The sequence below is a fragment of the Rhinatrema bivittatum genome, chromosome 1 (assembly GCF_901001135.1).
Source record: "Rhinatrema bivittatum chromosome 1, aRhiBiv1.1, whole genome shotgun sequence".
In the NCBI taxonomy this organism is placed as follows: Eukaryota; Metazoa; Chordata; class Amphibia; order Gymnophiona; family Rhinatrematidae; genus Rhinatrema; species Rhinatrema bivittatum.
Genome location: NC_042615.1, coordinates 291,893,799 through 291,916,586, shown reverse-complemented (window position 1 = coordinate 291,916,586; position 22,788 = coordinate 291,893,799). Strand labels below are relative to the sequence as shown.

Below are 22,788 nucleotides of genomic sequence, written 5' to 3'. Positions count from 1 at the left end.
TCTTTTTTGATTTTGCCCCGGTACCAGAGTAACAAGAAGCCAATACCCTTTGAGGGAAGGGTCACCATTTCCTTTTCCACCTCGACTAGGGCGGAAGCTTCTTTCCGTGAACCTTGCTGGTGATGGTGGCCAGAAGAAAACCCAACTTAGGCTGCTCGGGGAGTTTCTACTACTTGCTGCTGTTCCTTACTCGTGTGAACGGTCTGCATAGTTGACTCATATTTTCTGTGCTAGACTAAAAGGCTTAAGTAAGCCCAGTATAGAGAAATTGTTAAACCAGCAATTCAGGGAAGTTCACAAGGATGAGAAGATGATAGCCTCCATGGCTCATCTACCTCTTGAGCTCAAAGGGGATATTGATGCTCGTTTTAGTCTTGGTCTGCTGGGCACAAACAACACAGGAGATGCAGCATTTTCATGTTTGCCTATTTAATATTCCATCACAAGTATGTACAGTATTAATATGTACATGGATATTACTGCCTTGTAGCAATTATTTTATTGGCATCAGGCAATAGAAATTAAGTACCTATGGATGTGTACCGTTTTTCTAGTTAAAGGCCTCAGGTGTGTTATGAGGCACTAGGTTGAATGATGACAGGTTTCAGCCACCTGAGAAATGTAATTATCGTCAGCAGCATACTCCCTCTGGTACTCTGTTGTTGTAACTAAATGAACCTGGATTATTAAGAAGTTTTCATGTTCCGTTGTCTGCATTCATTTTATAAGCCAGGGAATCTTGATGAAACATCAGCATTAAGAAAGCTATTGTTACTATTATAATTACTGTACTTTGGGATACATGGCTGGATAATCATGATTAATTAACATCAACATTTCCCATTATACTATTTTAATGGAAAGAACTCTGATTTTGTTAGCAGATAATTTTAAATTATCTAGGCTGCAAAGATATGTGGCCTGATTTAGACCTAACAAGCTAGTGTTTGTCTCATTCATACCATAAATCATTCCGATGGAAAAGACAAGGCCATCAATCAGACAAACTTTTCTGGTGTATAAATTTACTGTATGCTGCAGATACACAATATCTTGCAAAGTTTAAATTGGCTTCATAATGTATACAAAGGCTCATACAGTAGCTGACAGTACAGGATCAAATAATTCCCCATACTGTACCTCCACTGTGGACTCAATTATTCTGTTACTGCAAAATTTTGAAATCCCATGCATGTCTTAATGGCTGTGTTGTATTTTGTTTTTATTTAAATTAAATTTGCACAATCACAGAAGTTGACTTTGAAGTTCTTAAAAGCAAGTAAAGCATTTTGTAAGTATTTTCATGATCACTGAAGATAAAGCTCCCTAGTCCTGTGCTAAGTGATGAGGAATTAATTTTACCTCCCTGGAAAATGAACATTATGATACCAGTGCCATGTGTTTTGAGTTACAAAGCATTCTGGTGAACATAATGTAGGGAGTTTGTCAGAGCAATGGATGGACTACTTCACAAGAATAAATTAAAGGCTGCAGAATAAATGACAGCACACAAATGATAGTCAGAAATTTCAACCAAATAAAGTTCTTATTCTTCCCTCAGCATCACATAAGAATAAGGACAGATATATATACAAATGTATCTGTATCTATATATACATATAGATATAGATGTCATAGAGGAGAGGAGAAATAAGGGATAAGATAGAGACATTCAAATACCTTAAGCATGAATTGGGCACAAGAAGTAAATTTTTTTCAGAGAAAAGTATGTTCTAGAACAAGAGATCACGGAATGAAGCTCCAGCATGGCAGACTCAGGAGCAACATCAGAAAATACTTTTTCATAGAAAGTATAGAGTATACATGGAGTGACCTTTCAGTAGAGCTGGTAGAGACAAAAATGGAAATGGAATTCAAGACAGCGTGGGATAAACACAGAGGATCCCTAGTGGCGAGGAGGCTGGGGATTGACTAGCGTCTGTAGCATTGCACCAGGAGTGAAGTAGGGGTCTCCTAGATAGGCCCAACGAGCCTTGTCTGGCTGTTGTGTTCTATGACAGTGGTAGGAATAGAGTTGGGAAGTTGCAGGATTACAAATAATCCATTCTTCATGACCTTGAGAACAGAGGGGAGATGGGCAACAAAAAGGATAAAGAAAAGAAGCTCAACCAAATAGCACTGCAGGCCATGGAGTAGCCAGATTGGTACCAGCTGGCTGCTATGCCCCAGAAACCAACTGGGTCAGTACTGGCAGGTTGTTGAGGGCTGGGCATTGCCCAGAAAGGCCAGCTAAACCTAGGAGGCTGGATGTTTGGGCAATTGCCTCACTAGCTTTGGTAGTTTAGATTGCTATTTCTTTTTATGTATTTGTTTATTTCAATTTATTACCTACCTTTTTTTGAATATGCAATTCAGTCAAGGCACAGTACATTTGAGTAGCAGCAGATGAGAAAAAGGCCATTTACAGCTTTACAATAGATAGTGTAAACCATTTTAAAGTAACAGTAATTTCACTTTGGCATTAAAAGATGCTAGACAAATACTGACTACATTTTATTGACCAAGAGACAACTTTCAGACAACTGCATGCGGCACCATATATGCGTGTATGTGGCTGTGCATATATTTGCCATAGTATTTTCTAATATGATATATGTGCATTTAATAAAATACATGTAATTCTACCACCCTGCATAGGCTTACACACGAATATATGTAATGTGTCAAAATCACGTACATCAATGGATTGAACACATGTACATTACCTACCTATTTTAAATATAAACATGCACATAATTTATGCGTGAAAGTAAAGTAGGCCTTACACTAGCAAGTCCCAATTTGCATTTGCAAATCGGCCAATTTCTAAACATGCACACGTTGAGGAAATTTAACCAGTTTAGCAGTTATTCCACCAGATCACCCATTCTCTCTCCAAGGCATCGAGACCCTACTGGCTCTTCAACCTGAACTCCCCCAGGCCACCCAGACCTCCCACTCTGCCAGGACTACACAATAAACTTGTTTAAGTTCAGTTGCGCCAGATAATTAGCCAGTGTGAAAACATGTGAGTACGTTGGGAAACATGTGGGCATAAGTGTCTTTTAGCATCCACGACATGTGCAAGAATAATTTCAGCTCCTGGTCAGGTTTTCTACTGTAACAATTGTGCTTTTATTCCGGCAACTCCTCAATTTTAATTCAGTATTTTACAAGCAGACCCCCAACACGGACCCGTGTTTCGCAAGTCCGGCTGCTTCGGGGGGGGGGGGGGGGGGGATAGTTTTAACAACGGCAATCTGTGTTAAAAAACTGCAATTTTGCTGTTTTTTAACACAGATTACTGAATTAAAATTGAGGAGTTGCCGGAATAAAAGCACAATTGTTACAGTAGAAAACCTGACCAGGAACTGAAATTATTCTTGCACTTGTCGTGGATGCTGGATATATTTTGAGTGCAAGCGGAGCTCCTAGTGTTTTTTTCTGGACTTGTCATAAGTGTCTTTTAAAATAGCAACTTGTGCATGTAACTATTAGCCCCACTCCGGAATGCCCTTACACTGCCCTTCTTTCATATGCATATACGTGCACGTGAAAGTAAATGAACGGGCATAGTTTCAACTTTTATAAAATATGGAATATGCAAGTATAGGCTGCTTACGCATGTATATTTTATATTCAGGTACAAACTTAGGCCTGGATTTATCAAAATGCACTAAATAACACATGCGATAGAAAAAGGGATGTGTTTTATGGTAATAGGCAGTTTATTGCAATTTGTGCTAATACCTATGTGAAGAGCTAAGTTATTGCAAATTGTGATTACTTTTTTGCACTTTGAGATAAGTGCCAGAATGTGGTATTTCCTACATACAACCACTGGAGAGAGAGAGAGAGAGAGCAAGCACCTAGCCATCATGCCATCACACTAGATAGGTATTTATATCTCTATGGGAGGCCCACCTAGTAACTCGGGGTGAAGTTTAGGTATTAGTGTAGGGGTTAGGGGCCACTTTGTTGTTTTTTTTAAATTATTTATTGTTTCCAATGATTACAACAAATATAATAAAACATCATGAAATAGCCAAGTGATAGTATTACAGAAATAAAACACATACACATCAACATATCATTCCCTGTCATTAAGACTATTATATAAGGAAATAGAAGTGATGTCCCTCTTTAATAGAACGGTACAATAAGGTAAACTAAAGGTAAATATGCATTATCTAGGTCCTTTTCTACTCTATACCGGTCTTTAAACTGCAAGGAGATCCCTAAGGCCATTTGGATCTGTAAATAAGTAATTATTACCATTCAGTTTTATAATACACTTACATGGATATTTTAAATTAAAATAACCTCCTTTTCCCAAAACCTTCTCCCTATACTGTAGAAAAGTTTTTCTACGGAGCTGAGTAGTTTTTATTAAGTCGGAGAAGATCCATACTTTTTGGCCATAGAAGGTAGTTAATCTATTCCGAAAGAAAGATCTCATAATATTATCTTTATCTGTAGAAAATGCTAATTGAACTAGCAAAGTCCCTCTATTATTTACTACTATCTCTTCCTGAGATTTTTGTAATAAGTCTGAAATGTCTATGGAATTACTATTGGTCTCTAATCCTTTATCATTTTTTAACTTTTGATCCTGTTCCACCCCATTTTTTTTGCCCCTTAAATAAAATGCTCTTATAACATGTAAACATTTTTCAGATATCTTCAATATTTGTATCAAATAGTTCCTGAATAATTCCATGGGATTTATCTTTTTTATTATAGGGAAGTTATTGACTCTTATATTAAACGATCTTACCGTATTTTCTAAATTTTCTAATCTTTTATTAACTTCTTCTCCTGAAATTATCTGTTGATTCTGAATTTTTTCTGTCTGGAGCACTCTTTTATCTAATATATCAACTTCTATTTTTTGCTTTTCCAATTCAGCAGTATTTGATACAGATGAAGTAGAAGTTTTCATTACCACTTCAGTTAATTTATTTTTTGATGTATCTAATTTAACCAAGTATTCCATAGAGTTTCCAGAGTTATATTTGTCGGTTTCGTTGACAATGTATCTGATTTTATAACTATATCTATGTTACCTTGTTTTCCTTTAACCAAATTATTTAGTTTTGGTGTACTAGACTCCTTCAGGGAATTTTGCAAAATACTCAGTTGAACACTTTCAAACTGCTTCTGTTTTAATACTTACAAATCTTTTATCTGATCAGAACCATCTTGTATATCCAACAGACTTAACGTTTCCTCCTTCCTGCTCTGAGGTTACTGCGCCCTCTCTGCCAGGTGGTGACGGTGGAGCCGGAGCCCCCGGGTTTAAAGATACTTCAATGACCTGAGGAGCGGCACCCCGTTCCAGTGCCTCTCCTTCCGCGGTCAGCCCACATGGGGGAATTTGAGGCTCTAGCCATTCCAAAACAGTTTTTTGTCCCATTTCTATTACAGCCACATCACTAGGAGGCCTTAACTTGGCCTTCCTTTTAGTGTGTGGCATTTAAGGAAAATATATAAAACAAAACTATTATTGGAATAATGCACAACAAGTCTGTTTTTCAGAGACTTCACTTCTAGGAGCCTGAAGAAGAATTATGAGGTAATATCATTATCTGAATAATCTTTTATCAAAAAACTGCAAATCCACCATTTCAATATTAAGGCAGCCAGGTGAGTTCCCAAGAGTCCTGGCGAAGCCCGTCAAAGCCCTGCTTAAGCGTGTGCAGCTTTAGCAGCGCGCCGGCGTCTGCTGCATGCCGCAGCAAGCTGTAATATATATACTTCAACTCTGGGTCCCGCCTCCTCCAGGAAACAGGAAACGCCCTTCGAGCAGGCAATACAGCAGAAGATGAAAAAGTTCTGTTGGGGCAAGCCACCGCTTACCCCCGGGATCCACTGGTACTCACAGGTAATGTTAGGTAGTTCGCTAACCTTCTCCTCCCAGCTCAATGAGGTTAGGCAGCAAGCTGTAATATATACTTCAACTCCGGGTCCCACCTCCTCCAGGAAACAGGAAATGCCCTTTGAGCAGGCAATACAGTGGAAGATGAAAAAGTTCCGTTGGGGCAAGCCACCGCTTACCCCCAGGATCCGCTGGTTCTCACAGGTAATGTTAGGTAGTTCGCTAACCTTCTCCTCCCAGCTCTAGGGGCCACTTTGACATTCAAAGTGAGACATATGAATAGAACAGTGCTCTGTAGTGAAGATTTGATAACCCTCAGAGTGAGGACACTCACCTAAAGATGAGATTTGTGCAATGTTCTCTCAACCTAGCATGATGGACTCTCTACCTGGGTAACATCAAGCTAGGTTGAGAGAACATTGCACAAATCTCATCTTTGGGTGAGTTTCCTCACTCCGAGGGTCATCAAATCTTTACAAGAGAGCACTGTTCTGTTCGTACATCTCACTTTGAATGTCAAAGTGGCCCCTAACCCCCTACACTAATACCTAAACCTCACCTCGAGTTACTAGGTGGGCCTCCCATAGAGATATAAATACCTATCTAGGGAGAGGGCATTATGGCTAGTCTCTCTCTCTCTCTCTCCCCTTCAAAACTACTAAAACAGGCCTTTGAGAACACATCACATAATGTGATAAAGGCTTATCACATGCATTAATAATGCTTTTCACAGATGATAAGCCCTTAACACACACAAAAACACCTTATAGCATTTTGATAAATGACCCTATTAGATTGTAAGCCCTCTGGGGATAGGGAAATACCTGTAGTACCTGAATGTAATCCACTTTGAAGCACTGAAAAAAGTGCAAAAAGCAGAATATAAATCTAAATAAGAAAAATAAATAAAACATGTTGAACATTCACTTTATATATATATAGAGGAAATATTGGAAATTTAATTCCAGAAATAGGAAATATAGCAAATGTTTTTTTTGTGGAAGCATGTCAAGGCATTTGAGATGATGCCAGTTGGTGAACGCATGATCTCTGAGTGTTTTCGTGCTTCAGGTTTGGTATTAAAGGACTAGGAATGATATTAATCATGTAATTCTCAGAGCCCTACTGGGAGGGGATTCCAAAGGGCCGGTATTGCTTCCAAGGATCTGATTCGGGTATCTGTTCTTTTATTTATGAGGATGGAATTGACTTCAAGGATCTGAGTGAGGATCTTTGCAGCCTGGATGCTAAGTATGTGACAATGTTTTGAATTTTGTTTTGTACAGTACTGGTAACCAGTATGGTTTTGTAGGACAGGTGTAATGAGGTCGAACCTTTTGCATCCTTCTATCAGTCGTGCATCAGCATTTTGAATTGGAATTTATGGGGTGCCTTATCTTTTAGACCCTGGTACAATGCATTGCAGTAGTGCAGACATATGGTTGCTATGGCATGGACCACCATGTAAAAGGTTTGCCTTCTCAATCAGTGGATGCAGCTTTCTTAGATACCTTCAGTTGAAAATGGCAGCCTTTTACTGTTGCCTGGATTTGCAGGAGCATGGTGAGTTCTGAGGCCAGTATGACTCCAAGGCTTTTGACCTATGTTTTCATTTATTTATTTTATTTCAAGAATTGTTATGCTGCCTATTCACAGCTCTAAGCAGCTTGCATTAAACCAGATGAGGACCTTACTGCTTAGTCCAGTTTCTTATGATCAACAGTGTCAAGTGCTGCAGAGAAATCTAGTAGCACCCTGATGCCTGGCTTCTATCACCATTAGGGATGTGCATTCATTTGCGACGAAATAGGAAATAGAGATGATATTTCCTAGTTCGTTGCGTTTCAGGGGGGGCAACTAAATGATAAGAAAACCCATTTCTTTGGGGGGAGAACTGCCACGTCTGTGTGCCAGAGTGTTTTTCTCCAACTCCATGTGCCCCCCCTCTCTCTTCTAAGGGTTGGGGGTCTTTGTGACCTCTGACTGCTTAGCCAGTCCCTGATTCCTGCTTTATGAGCTTAAATTGTATTGTCTCTCTGTCTGCTTTTTTTTATTATTATTTAAACAAGCCCTCACAGACACATCTTGATAAAGTATCTTTTAGTGTATCAGGGTAAGTCTGTTGTTTTTCCACTGAGACATTGCTGTTTTACTAGGAGCATAGGTTCTTTCTCTTGCTGTGACAGTGTTTTGGGCCTGTCAGCAACTGGCCAGTACATTTCTTGGCTGTTATGATTCATATTTGCTGCTTTCAATGGTAAAACATGAGATATCTCACTACAAGGGGCAGCCCCTTGGATCCAAGAAACTGCACATTTTGGGATCTGATCTACTCAGGCGTTTTTTCCCATTCTGTGTCTCTGGGGAAAGACCTTAATGATGCTTTGAGGTTATTTTTTTTCAGGGAAGGGGAAGAATTGGGTAAGTGGTGGATAATCTCCACATATGTTTTAATAAATGTTTGCTCACCATTTCAAGATAAATGCAATTCAGTCAGGCCGATGCAATACCGTGCGCTCAGGCTAGCGCACAGGTTAATCCGCAGTTCAATGTGGAAATGGGATCAGCGCGTCCAAACGTGTGTCCAAACCAGGGCGTAGCTAATAGTGCTCATCTCAAGTAAATGCCATGTTGAAGAGGCTATCAGCTATTACTCGCCGATGTAAAAAATAACTGTGCACCTGATGCACACATTTTAACCATCAAAAATTAAAGCCAGCCTAGGAGCTGGCATTAAATTTTGAGAAGCCCCAAAAGTTGAACTGAAAAGCAGAAAATACTGCTTTTCTGTGGTTCCTCTGACTTAATATTGTGACGAAATTAATTCGGAGGAATGGCAGAACTCAGCAAAGTGAAAATAATTTTTTTTTAAATGTCTTGACTGTGGTCAGGTTAGAAAAAAGGACACTCAATTTACGAGTGTCCGTTTTCCTAACCCGTGCATAGCCACTTCTCCTGGGTGCCCGATGCCAAGGAGGTGCTGGGACACACATTTTCCCCTAGCGCCTCCTTTTTAACGCAGTGGCTCATTTACCTACTGCATCACACGCCCGGGAGAGGTGGATGGGCGCTCATCAGGAAAATGGGCGCTCAATCATGAGTGCCCGTTTTTCCTCGCACAGATATTGCATCAGCCTGCAGATGTTTGTAGGCATTTGGGAATCAACTCTGGGCAGAGAGGTTCCACAGCAGATTGTAGGCATATATCCACAAGTGGAATCTGGACATTTTGCCTGTGTTCCAGAAGAAAAACCTTCACTGTGATCATTTAAGCAGGAGAATCATTATGCATAACTAAGGACCTTCGTTTTCAGGTTTTATTTTATTTTTTCTGGGTATTTATCAGTGTTTATTACAAGAACAAAAATGATAATTTACCTGAAAAAAAGAGGAATCATGTTTTCCACGGATTTCTTCCCTTTTTTATTCTAAATTCACAAGGAAAATAAAAGAAAAACTGATCAGGAGAGCAAGATAATAATTTGTAAATAGTTTTCACACAGCGCAGTTGACGGGTCCATTTCTGAACAAAATGTTAAGTGATCTTCTTTTGTAGCACATTCCTCTTTCTTGTTACTATTTCTGGTAAGTTCCATGTATAAACGTTTTCTGTATGACCATAATACAGACTAATGTGCTTCATTTCAAATGTATTTTGTTGGAACAAAATGAAATAAACATTAGATCTTCAGAGGGATAGCGGCTTAGTCCTGTGTGGTAAAAATGATATTAAGGTACGAGCTTTCGAGCATAGGATGTGGTGCATTTGACAAAGTGGACTCTTGTCTGTGGGCATTACTTTCCATAGAAAATCTACCCTCAGAAAAATCAGGTACAAATACCCATGGGTATTTTCTACCCGTGGCAAATGTCAACAAAATCATGCACATACTCTCTTTCTGAAAACCGATGCATAGTCTACAGATTAAGGTACCTGTAGACTTTGTACCAATGCAAACATTTTGAAAATTGCCCCCTCACTGCCTAGTAAATGAACCTTAATCAGATGTCACCTAACTATATCATAGTTAAAGAAAAACATGTTTACACAAAGATCAGGTGCAGCAGAAAATAACACAGGTGGAAATACAGTACAATGGTTCCAATGTTTATTGGAAAAAATTACAAGAAGAAGGTGGCACCTTATAGGCTAACCAATTTATTGAGACATAAGCTTATGAGGACAAAGGACTATAAGGTATATTAGGTGCCACCCGCCTCTTGTCATTTTTGCCAGTAAACACTGGAACGAGACTTTGCATCACTTTTCAGAATGAGAGAATGTGCATGATTTTGTTGACATTTGCCATGGGTAGAAATTACCTGTGGGTGATTGCACCTGATTTTTCTGCAAGTAAATTTTCTATGGAAAGTAATGCACATAGACTTGAAAATACAACCTACGTGCATTATTGTCCAATCCCGCCTCTGGGAAGGCCTTCCCTAAATGCAGTCCATCCATATGGAGAAAGGGGACAGTCCAACTTACAGACATAAATCTCTATTTTCCTGCATAAATGCCTTTGAAAATTGTCCTCTAGATGACTAACAGGTAAAGTTGAGCTTTGTTGAGGCATTTCATAAATCTGGAAAATGTTTATTCTGAAACACAATCGGAATTATTTCTAACATTAACGAGGTAATAAAAATAAACTACATCCATTTTAATTGTAGCTTAAATTGACAGCATGTTACTGATGGTGATGCAGTGCCTCATACAGAGCAGATTGTGGTTCATGGCTAGGTTTAATCAAGTGCTAAAGCATGTAGACGTGAATTTGGTGTAGTAGGCAAAATGGAAAACAAAAGGTGTGGGCGGGGGGGAGCAATCCAAGAAAATGTGGATTTCTGGTTACAAGAAAGGAAGTTTTAAATCTGGTAAAACTTTACCCAGCATTAGATACTGTGGTACAAGAAATTGAGAGGAGCCCATATGAAAGGACTCCACCCTGACTCAACTTAGTTATAGTTCAGACTCTTGCTGGATCCACCTCTATTGTTTCCATTTCTTTTATAATTATGGATATAGTTATTTAACATTTAGCAGTTTTACTAGCACAATTGCAGTCAGGATAATAGCCTAGTTATCAGTAGGATCCCAGGGGATATATACTGTATTGAAGCAACATAAACCAATTTATACACAATTAATAACTACTATTCTACGACTGCTTAACATTTCTATAGCACTGCAGGACATACGCAGCACTGTACAAACAACACACAAAAAGACAGTCCCTTCTCAATAGAGCTTATAGTTTAATAAGACATACATACAGGACAAGAGAATTGGGGTAATTGTTAAAGCAAGACAATGGTTAGAAAAGAAAAGAAAATAAGTTAAGACTAAAAGCAGTCAATCAGGTATAAGATTTAAAAGTGGTTTCAAAAAAGTGGATGTGAAGTTCTTTCAGAATCTATGCTTTGCATCTGAATTGTAGTCCACCTCCAGTGCATCAAATCTGTTGCACTGGAGGTGGACCCTTGGCCTAGTGCAGGATTGGTACGGCCCTCCGGTCAGACCCGGAGAGGGCCTGCCACCAGGAGGCAGAGCACAGGAGGAGAAAGAGGCTAGCTGGAGCTTCGCCAATAGCAACCCGGGGTTCCCTCAGGTTGAGCCCTTGGTTACCCAGGCCGACTGGTTTAGGTGGGCCTCGCAGGGTCTCCTAGAGAGGAAGCGCAGAGGAGTGTCCACCATGAACAAGGGTGCATGGTCGATGTCCAAGCAAGAATGTCCAGAGGTCACAGGAGACCAAAAGAGAGTGTCCAAGTGGATAGCGAGGATCAAGGCCAGAGTATCAGTCCAGAATGGTCAGCCGAAGCAGGGGTCAATACCTGTAGTCAATCTGGGATTAGTCAGGTCAAGCAGAGGTCAAGTTCCAGGCAGCGATCGGGAGTAGTCAGAGAACAGGCAGAGGTCAGGTCCAGGCAGCAATCAGGAGTAGTCAGAAGCAAGCAAAGGTCAGTACCGTGAGGTCAGTCCAAAGGGTACTACCAGGGATGGAGAGATGAAGGAACAGGAGACGCTGGAACAGGAGACACAAGAGACACTGGAACAGGCAAACTAGATAACAGCGGAGTGTATGACCCAATTGCCAAGGCACTGAGCTGGTGTCTGAGCCCTGCATATATACAGGGCTCAGGTGACATTAGAATTGGGCGCTGCCCAAGGTTTTCCCGCGCTTGGCCCTTTAAGTTCTCTGGAGTTGTGCGCTAAGGGGGCAGGGCCGACACCGAGCCCCGGCGCGAGGAGCGCTGTGAGGAGGAAGGCCTCGATGGGCCTGGGGACTCTCGTGAACTCCACGGTCGAGCTGAGCTGGGACAGAGAGAGGAGCTGGTAGATGGTCGCGCCAGGTGAGCAGGCCTGGTCGCGGCACCAGAGCGGCTGGGAAGCGCAACAAAATCTATATGACTGAGCACATGCATTCCATTCTAGAAGGGGCATAAACATTCTCTGAAGTTCTCCAACCAGAGATAATTGCAAGACAACTAATCACAGATTACATTCCCTCCTCCACTTCTGAAGATGTACTAGTTTAAACTATTATATAAAATAAAGGGTGCTGTGAAAGGTCACCGCTGCACAGATATTCCTGTGCATGCCCAGTAAAGCTTTCCAGAAGGCTCTGGGAGATGCTGCACATCAGCATTGTTGGGTAATATGTGACTGGTTATCCTGCAGTCCTCAAAAACCTGTTACAGGTTACTGACTTCTGTCCATCACCGTATGAATGCACAATTAAAACACCAAACATAATACAGTACCTATGTAGATCAAAAGTACAGTGCAGTCTGCTAAAAGTTGCTGATTTCTGCAGGCAGTTTTTGCATCCATTGTCACCCCATTGTCTTCCATGGAGCCCGCCTGCACATTCTCCATAGATTTTCACAGAAACCTGCAACTTTTAAGCAGCCTGACTATATCCTTTTGGAACCTCTGTGATGGTTGAATCCAGATAACGGTTCCTGAAGCCATATCTCAAATTTATATTTGGAGTGGAACACTGTTGTTGTGCCATAAGATATACTTTCCAGGATTTCTTGCGTGAAGGGAGAGATACCTTTCAAGGCCCTTTGCATGGCTTAAGTTTAACAGTTTGGTATGCTGTAATGTCCTGAATGCTGTAGTATTCCCCACGCCCTCGCTCCCCGATTGGTCAGTGATGGGCCAATCGGGATGGCGCACCTTCGTTCCTCAACGCCAGCACGACCCTCCCCTCCCCCCCCCCCAATCGGACGCTGTTAGTAATTTTGATTACTGGCGCATAGGACCTGCAGAATCGCTTCCCGAATCGGGTGGCGCGTCACTCCCCCCTCCACCGGACACTGTTGATTTAGTGCCCCAAAGTTAAATTATTTTTTTCCTTAAAAATATGTATAAAAAAGGGGGGGGGGGTGTCTTATATGCCACTGCGTCCTACATGCCGGCAAATATGGTAAATCTCATACATACTGAATAGAAAGAAAAGCTAAAGCTATTAGCTTTTATTTTCCAGGGACAATGAGGACAATATTCAAATGGTTTGTCCATGGTTTTTGAGTTACACCAGCAAGTTTTTAATTTCCCTCTCTGCTAAAATTTGACAGGGTAAAAAGAAGCAGGGCAGGTGGTTATTCTGGGGGCGTGTTGATTTTCGGCACTAGCCAAATAAACTCAACTGGGTAAGACTGCTCAGAGAAAATGCTATCCTGGGAATCTCTTGCCCGCTATGTGCAGCAGAACTCTTAACCTGTTGTGTTCCGCTGAATAGCTGGGCAAAGTTGCCCAGGTACCTTGGCTCTTTCCCTGGCTTACTCAGTATGGACCTTAATAGGTTTTCTACATAGTATAATATCAGTAATGCGCATACAGAATGCCAGGTTAGCCTACGAAAAATAAACAGCCTATTCACTAACCTGCGTTAAAACGTGGCTGCTATAACACACATTATTAACAGCCACTTGTACCGTAGCTTACACATTATAGCTAATGGGGCCCTATTCATTAAAGCTTGGTAATAATGTGTGTTATTATGTTAGTGAATAGGCCTATAAATTTCTTAAGAGCTCCAACTAAGCATTTGGATAGAGAGCCACACATTTTGATTTATCCCAGCTCTTTCCTGTGAAGTGTCTTTGTTCCTCTCGTGGGACTAGCATAGTTTGTTCTCATTCTGCAGACTGTGTACTATTTAAGTAAACCTCTGAAAGTTATTGTGCATTATCATTTGCTTTCCTAGAAATTAACAGATTTGCTGCAAGTTACAAAATTATGTCATCATATTCTAGAACAGTGTACTCCAACCTTTACAAGCCCAAGGCATGCTTACATTAACAGAAATGTGTGCTACACCAGCTTCCACAGAGCGGGCAGTGCCGATATGGCAAGGGCTCATGTGGCCAAGAAGAAGAGCTGAGAAGCATCAAAAGCCCTAACAGTTTGTCTTTTCAAATTTTAAAACAGAGGGAGAAAAGAGGCAGAGATGCACATGATCTCACCACAATGGTCCTGAAGCCTCTATATACAAGCGCAAGATAAGGGAAAAATCCATGCCCTGCAGACATCTAGCTCAGTCAGCTATCTTGGCTGCTGAATGTGGCTGCCAGAGCTCTTCCGCTGCTGCTGCTTCTCCCAGCACTCACAGTCACATCCGGTGCTCAGTGCACACTCTCCCCATCTCACTCAGGCTGGGGTAGGCTGGAAAGACTCAGAGAGAGTTCAGGAGGAAGAAGAGGAGAAGGTGCAGCTATCCATCCCCTGCATGCTACCCATGGATTATCACATTCCAGTGCCCATGCTGTAGCTAGGAAGAAGAGGCATGCATGACTGCACATGATCTCAGAAAGGAGCTCCTACATCAGGAGTGGCCAACTCCAGTCCTCAAGACCACAAATAGGCCAGGTTTTCAGGATATCCACAATGAATATGCATGGGAGGGATTCGCATGCGCTGCCTTCGTTGTATGCAAATCGATCTCATGCATATTCATTGTGGATATCCTGAAAACAAGGCCTGTTTGTGGCTCTCAAGGCCCGGAGTTGGCCACCCCTGTCCTACATGTTTAAGAATATCACTGATTTCTCTTGTTGCTGAGAGCAGAACCCAGGTGCTGGCCTGGAACTGAGTATCCGTGGCACACCTGATCAGATATGAAGACACAGCAGTATGCTATAGGACACTGGTTGGGAAACACTGTTCTAGAATGAGCTTGACATAATATTAAACCCAGGTGATCTTTGAAAAATAATTAGAAGGTATTTTGTAATTTTGGTGGAATTTCCTGTATCACTAATTGCAGATGAATTTGGACATCATTTGTATTGCAGAATTTTCATGCTAACAAGTCCCAGCAGTGATGGAGGAGATAGGAACTGAAGTTACAGAAGTTCACATACTTGTCAGTATTGCTGTTGTAGAATAGCGTTTTTCCCTTTTGGATAACAAAACCCAAAAGCTGCTAGAATGCTGACTTTGATTGCATTTTGGGATAGTGGGGGAGGAGAGATTGCCATTGAGGTGATGTCCCTAGAATAAGTTTGTCATAAGCAGTAGTGTGTTAACAATTTTACTGTATATAGGAAAATAAAATTGAGTCATGCAGCTTTTTTAGGAAAAGATTTTTTGCTTGTTTATTTAAACATTGTCTGAAGCATACTGGTGCCATTTGACATTGCTGTTACTCTGCATGGCCACTATAAGCCATATATGTTTTTTTTAATTACTGCTCAGCCAAACCTGGTTAATTTGCCCTTGGTCTGACTCTTGGTGTGCCATGAATGATTCGTGATATTGTACCCTTAGAACATAGACTTCTAAATCTGAATTTTTTTTTTATAACGATGAGATAAAATGAAGGTTATCAACCTAGTCAGCATTAGCTTAACTGGGTCAAAATAGGATTTTGCTTTTTTGTGGGTGGGTTTTATATTAAAATTAATCTTTCCTAAACTGATAATAGCAAGACTGCTAAAGTTTGGAACTACACCACCCTACCAAATCAGAATAAATATTAACACAACCAAGGACATTGGGCACTGGCATCTGAACAGACAGTATTGTCTAAAATCTTTTTGTTCTCTTCAGCAAGCCATTTTCCCTCTTGACAACTAAACTGTCTTAAGATTGTTTCAGAGGGGGGGGGGTTTGTTTTTATTTTTTGCTTGTCATGTGTTATTTTTAGATTCTCTCATGACCTTTTTTTTCCCCTCTTTCAACACATCTGCATGTTCAGTTACAGCCTTCGGAAATGAGTATAAGCCAGAGAGGTTCTGTCCTGCTCCCTACCGCTCCTCCTCCTCCTCCTCTTCATCCTCTTCTGTGCTGTCCTCCTCTTCATCCTGCTGGTCGTCCTCGCCGCCTTTGCCCTGCCCCAGTGGCCACTCCTGCTTTCAGTGCCTGGTGAAGTTTCTGCTTGGTGCTCGGCCTCTTCATCTTCCTTTGTTCATATGTTGTGTTTCTTTCCATCAATTCAGCTGCCAAGTGCACGGAAAATGCAAATTCAAAGAGTCAGTCGCATGAGTCTGAGCCTTCCCAGTTCATTCCTTCCTCTGTGCAGTGTAAGTTGAGCGAGCATTTCAGTTCAGATACAGCATGTACGTAACAGGCAAACAAGCTAATTTGGTCAGAGACTACTAACCACCATACGTTTTTTTATTGTTTGGTTTTTTTTGGTTTTTTTTTGCTTTCGTAAGTGAAATACTACAATATAGGTGCCAGCTGTTGCTTATATAACTTATGAGACATTTTCCCTTTAGTAGACATAGACCTGGATTTTCTGCAGCCTTAGAAAATCTGGCGATAACGGGGGGCAGGGTGGCGAAGCGGGGGGCAGGCCTGCGAAAGCCGGCAGCGATCTCACCTCCGTGGTGCAATCGCTGCCAGCTTTCACACCCAATAGCACCATCGTAAAAGGTGGTGCTATTGGGCATAAAACTGGCGGCGAAAAGGGCCCTTACCTTTTCGCCATCAGCAACGTCTTCGCAGAGTCAGCCCCGGTGCCGCCCCGACTCCTCCTCTTCCAGGGCCGACTCCGCCCCCATTTAGGGATCGCACGCAAAAAGGGACTTTTCACGTGCGATCACTTTTGATAATGACCCCCCATGGTGAGACCCCACCTTGAATACTGTGTACAATTCTGGTCGCCGCATCTCAAAAAAGATATAATTGTGATGGAGAAGGTACGGAGAAGGGCGATCAAAATGATAAGGGGAATGGGTTAGCTCACCTATGAGGAAAGACTAAAGAGGTTAGGACTTTTCAGCTTGGAGAAGAGATGGTTGAGGGAGGATATGATAGAGGTGTTTAAAATCATAAGAGGTCTAGAATGGGTAGATGTGAATTGGTTATTTAGTCTTTCAGATAATAGAAAGACTAGGGGGCACTCCATGAAGTTAGCATGTGGCACATTTAAAACTAATCGGAGAAAGTTCTTCTTCACTCAACGCACAATTAAACTCTGGAATTTGTTGCCAGAGGATGTGGTTAGTTCAGTTAGTATAGCTGTGTTTACAAAAGGATTGGATAAGTTCTTGGAGGAGAAGTTCATTACCTTCTATTAATTAAGTTGACTTAGAAAATAGCCACTGCTATTACTAGCAACGGTAACATGAAATTGACTTAGTTTTTGGGTACTTGTCAGGTTCTTATGGCCTGGATTGGCCACTGTTGGAAACAGGATGCTGGGCTTGATGGACCCTTGGTCTGACCCAGTATGGCATATTCTTATATGTTCTTATAAAAGTAGAATGTATATTGTATTCGCTATACATCAAAATTTATAATTACTATATACAGATATAGCATCTAAACAAGTTAGATATATAAGGCCTGGTTTATCAGTCATCTTCTCCCACTTTGTGCCTGTGAGAAAAGTTCTGCTAAACTAGGCTCATATTCTCCTCTAGCTTTCCACTGTGTCTACTTAAAGTAAAACTGCCAATATGATTTACAATTCTAATGTAGTATCTTGTAGTACGTTCTGCAGATTATGTTCAGTATAGTGAGACACCATAATAGACATTGCATCAGTGCTTTTTATGTGCAATATATGTGGACCTCAACTTTATTTCAGATATGCTAGTCAAAAGAAAATGAAGAAATAGTAATGGAATAGATGAAGTTATTGTCTTTATGGATTGATTAAAAGGGGATGGATAAGAGGGATGGATACTGACAAATTGGGATTACCACCATATTTGGAAACCAAAAGAAAAAACAGGTGCAGTTTGGTGATGGATTTATAAAGAGTAACCCTTGCTGGCCTTAATGGTCCTGCAGGCCTTAATAGTACAGGTGAACTTGGACATTGTTGCTGTTACGCAAACATGATTCACAGAGTCTCATGATTGGGATATGGCCATTCCTGGCTATAACTTAAGGAAGGACAGAGAGGATAGAAAAGGGGGAGGAGTAGCTCTTTATATCAAAAACAATATCCAAGCAACTGAAATGAAAAGGACATATGGGGTAGGGAAGATACATTACAGGCTGTCCTAAACAAAAAGAAGATGGTGCTTCCATTTATATTAGCATGGTATACAGGACTCCAACTCAAACAAAAGAATCAGACAGAGATCAGATCGAAGGCATCCAAAAGGTGGGAAAGAAGAGCAAAATGTTGCTCATTAGAGATTTTAATCTGCCAGATGTAGATTGTATCCCTTCTGCAGAATCTACAAGAAGTAGAGAGATAGTGGATGTTCTTCAAGGGGCTGTGCTCAAACAAATAGTAATGGAACCCACGAGGGAGGGTGTGAAACTCGACCTAGTGTTCACTAATCGATATAATGTCTCTAATGTCTGGTAAGTGCTCACTAAGCACCAAGGATCATCATATGGTATTGTTTGATATAGAAAATAGGATACAGAGAAGTCAGACGAACATCACCGTTTTGATTTTCAAAAATATGGACTTTGTCAAAATGGGGATGTTCCTGAAGGAAGAACTAGAAGACAGGGAGAAAATGGATGAGGTGAAACTGTTGTGGGCCAAATTAAAAGGAGCTATTACAAAGGCAACAAATCTCTATGTCAGAAAAATAAACAAAGGTAAGAGGAAAAAGAAATCAATCTGGTTCTCGAAGGAGGTGGCTGAAAAAATAAAGGCAAAAAACCCCCCAGTGTTCAAGAAGTAAAATGGATCCCAAAAAGAGGAAGACAGGGAAGAATACCTGGTGAAAGCAAGGGAGATGAAGAAAGAAGGCAGGAAAGCAAAAGGTCAAGTGGAAGGAAGGAATACCAAAGTGAGATGATAAAACATTTTTCAGATATAGCAAAGAAAGAAGGATGGCCCAAGGTGGTAGCGTGAAATTGAAAGGTGACAAGAAGCAATGTGTGGAGAAAGATTATTAAACAGCAGAAATATTAAACAAATGCTTCAATTCGGTGTTCACTAAAGGACGTCCCTGGAGATGGACCACTGCTGGCTGATAAGATCATGGATGGAAGTGGGGTAGATGCAACTCTATTTACATAAAGAATGTATGGGAAGAGCTAGGAAAAAAGAAAGTTGACAAAGCCATGGGGCCAGATGAAGTACATCCCAGGATACTAAGGTAGCTCAGCAATAATGCAGACGGGTCACTGAAAGATCTGTTCAATAGATCCCTGGAAATAGAAGTGGTGCTATGAGACTGAAAAATAGTGGTTGTGGTCCCGCTTCACAAGGGTGGTAGCAGACAGGAGGCTGAAAACTACAGTCTGGTTAGCCTCACCTCAGTGGTGGGAAAATTAATGGAGACTATGCTGAAGAAAAAGATAGAGAATTATCTACAATCAGATTGGTTGCTGGACCCAAGGAAGCATGGATTCACCAGAGAAAGGTCCTATCAGACAAACCTGATAGATTTTTTTTTGATTGGGTGACTAGAGAATTGGATCAAGGAAGTGTGCTCGATGTAATTTACTTGGATTTCAGCAAAGCTTTTGAAGCACTCCCACATAGGAGGCTCATGAATAAAATGAGAAGCTTGGGAGTGGGCACCAAGGTGGTGGAGTGGATTACAAACTGGTTGACTGACAGGAGACAGCATTTAATGGTAAATGGAACCTATTCTAAAGAGTTAAATGGAATGCCACAGGGATCGGTTTTGGGACCAGTTCTGTTCAATATCTTTGTGAGCGATATTGCGGAAGGGATAGAAGAAAAAGTTTGTCTATTTACAGAGTGGACACGCCTGAAAGAGAAGAGAATGAAAAGTGATTTAAGAAACCTTGAAAAGTGGTCAAAGATTTAGCAGTTAGGATTCAATGCCAAGAAATGCAGTGTCATGCATCTGGGATGTGGTAATCCAAAAGAGCTGTATGTGATGGAGGGGAGAAAGACTAATGTGTGAGACTGGGAGAGGGACCTTGGGATAATAATTTCTGGTGATCTGAAGGCAGTGAAGCAGTGCGACAAGGTGATAGCTAAAGCCAGAAGAATGCTGGGCATAGAGAGAGGACTAACCAGCAGGAAAAATGAGGTGATAATGCCCTTGTCCAGGTCCTTGGTGAGGCGTCACCTGGAGTATCGTGTTCAGTTCTGGAGCCTGTCTCTCAAAAAGTATAAGGATAGGATGGAGGCAGTCCAGAGAAGGGTGACCAAAATGGTGTGGGGTCTATATCGGAAGGCTTATGAGGAGAGGCTAAAGGATCTAAATATGTATATCCTGGAAGACAGGAAGTGCAGGGGAGATATTATACAGACATTCAGATACCTGAAAGGTTTTAAATACACACAAACTTCAAACCTTTTCTGCTGGAAAGGAAACTGTAGAACTAGGGGTCACGATATGAAACTCCACAGGGGACAACTCAGAACCAACATCTAGAAATATTTCTTCACAGAGTGGGGCATGGATGCTTGGAATGCCTTTCTGTAAGAGGTGGTGAGAATGAAAATAGTAAACAAATTCAAAAGGGCATGGGATAAACACTGTGAATACCTAAGACTAGAGGTTGGAAATGAAGGGAAGGGTTCATGAGGGTAACCTGCATGGAGTGGCAGGTACTACCCTTAATAGAAGGCATGGGGAGTACTACCCATAAACAATTAGCCTTGATGCTTGTAATGCAACTGCAGCATCACTCTCTGCTTTGATGGTGGGAGAAAAAGGGGAACTGGATTCAGAAAACAGACAACTCTGGGCCCCGACTTTTACAGTCCGGGATACTGATACACAGATATTAGGGATAAAGCACAGGACTGTAGAAGTTCATACTTTTCTGGCTAAGTAGTGCTAAATATCAACCTTGTAGCAATTTCATCCAAGAAAAAAGGAAATTTTTGTATTTTAATTTTTGTGACCCTTTTAACCTGATAAACACCATAAAAAGATTCCCATGCAAAAAAACAGAAAAAGCTGTGTATTGAATAAACACTGGGAAAACACCACTTCCTCTTGTACTTCGTGAGCCCTTTCCCTTGTCTTCCTTGGATCATTCACTCAGTTTTGTGCCTTTTGTGAGCTGATGACTCCTCAGATGCACAGGATTTTAGCTGCTGAAGGGCCTCCATTCTGCTCTTCCCACCAGCTCTGCTGCACAGCTGCTCCCAGTGGCAGGCATTATATCTGGTAGCAAGAGGGCAGACTGAACAAAGGTGGAGACTTTGAAAGTGGCAGGAGCAGGTGAGGGAAGAAAATTGAGAACAGGGTGGTGAGGCTGTGTCGGGGGCAGATGCTGTTGGCTGGGAGAATGAGAGTGCTGGTGCTGATTACTGGGGAGAACGTGAATATTGTAATTTTATGGCAGTACATTTGTGTTACGGAAATGTAAGTAAAGGTATCCAACTATAGTAACTATGCCACAAAAATACCAATTTTTTTGTATGATTGAAGAACCCTTAACTGGAAAATAAACACCTAAATTTACAATTTATAAGCACTTTAAATTAAAAGCCCTAATTAGTCTGTTCTTTCCCTTCCTGTTTTTCTCTGTTCTTTTCCTCCATTCATCCTTCTCTGTCTCTTCCCTTTCCTTTCCCTGTGTCCCTGCTCCCCTTTCTATCCCCTCCCTCCCTATGTGTCTTCCCAATCTCCTGTATCTCTCTCTCTCTTCTCAAAGAAATAGTCCAATTCGGCATGGGTCGGAGGACCCGAATCCTGAGACGGATTTTCCCCGAACTTCGGGGCGCCATCTTAGAAAATGGCGCGGGCCATCCATTGCTCCTTCCATGTGACAGGAGCTGACCAATGGCACCAGTAGCCCCTGTCACATGGTAAGGGCAAAAGGCCACGGCACCATTTTGTTTACTGGCAGCCGACGGCCCGAGAGCGGGAGATGGCTCCCGGGACCCCCGCTGGACCACCAGGGATTTTAGGCAAGTTTTTTTTTTTTTGGGGGGGGGGGGGTCAGGAGAGTGGGGGTGTTTGTAATTAACTACATTTGAAGGGTTGGGGTGGGTTGGGGGGTTTTCGGCGAAAGTCGTTGAGGAAAAAAAAATGACCTGTTGGAAAACGAAGTTTTTCACGGGTTGCCCAACCTGTAGCCCGACCCGGCAGAAAAAAACTCAGCACATCCCTAATAGACACACACTTGTGTCTGCTCTTCTCTCTCTCTCCCCTCTCTCCCTGTGTATCCCTAATATACACACACACTTGTGTCTACTCTTCTCTCTCTCTCCCCTCTCTCCCGGTGTGTACAGTGTCTCTTCAATATTACCCATATCTCACTGCTCTTCTCTCTCCATCTCCCTTCCTGTTTGTCTCTCCCCTGCGTGTCTCTGCCCTCCTTCTCTGTCTGCATGTCTCAGCTCTTCTATTTCCCCTCCCTCTTCTGTGTGTCTCCATTCTTCACTTTCCCTTCTCTCCTTTCCTATATATCTTTTCCTCTGCTTTTCTTTTTCCCTTCTACGTGGAAATGATTAAAAGATATACTACTGTATTTTTTGTGTTAAAAAAATCAAAACAAACCAGGAAACTAGTACTCAGAAGTAGACAAGAGCGCTTGT

The 22,788-nt window shown here is 41.5% G+C and overlaps 1 protein-coding gene across 14 annotated transcripts in view; it reads left to right on the top strand.

Moving 5' to 3' along the window:
- Nucleotides 1–22,788, top strand: part of CAMK2D (calcium/calmodulin dependent protein kinase II delta) — a 613,333-nt gene that overhangs the window by 520,756 nt on the left and 69,789 nt on the right. For 8 of the 14 annotated variants that reach the window (XM_029596378.1, XM_029596351.1, XM_029596334.1 and 5 more), the window contains one exon: nucleotides 16,331–16,414. The exons of the other annotated variants lie outside the window; for them this stretch is intronic. In XM_029596378.1, the coding sequence (XP_029452238.1) occupies nucleotides 16,331–16,414 (84 nt within the window). The remainder of the gene's footprint in view (nucleotides 1–16,330; nucleotides 16,415–22,788) is intronic. 14 annotated transcript variants of the gene reach the window in all.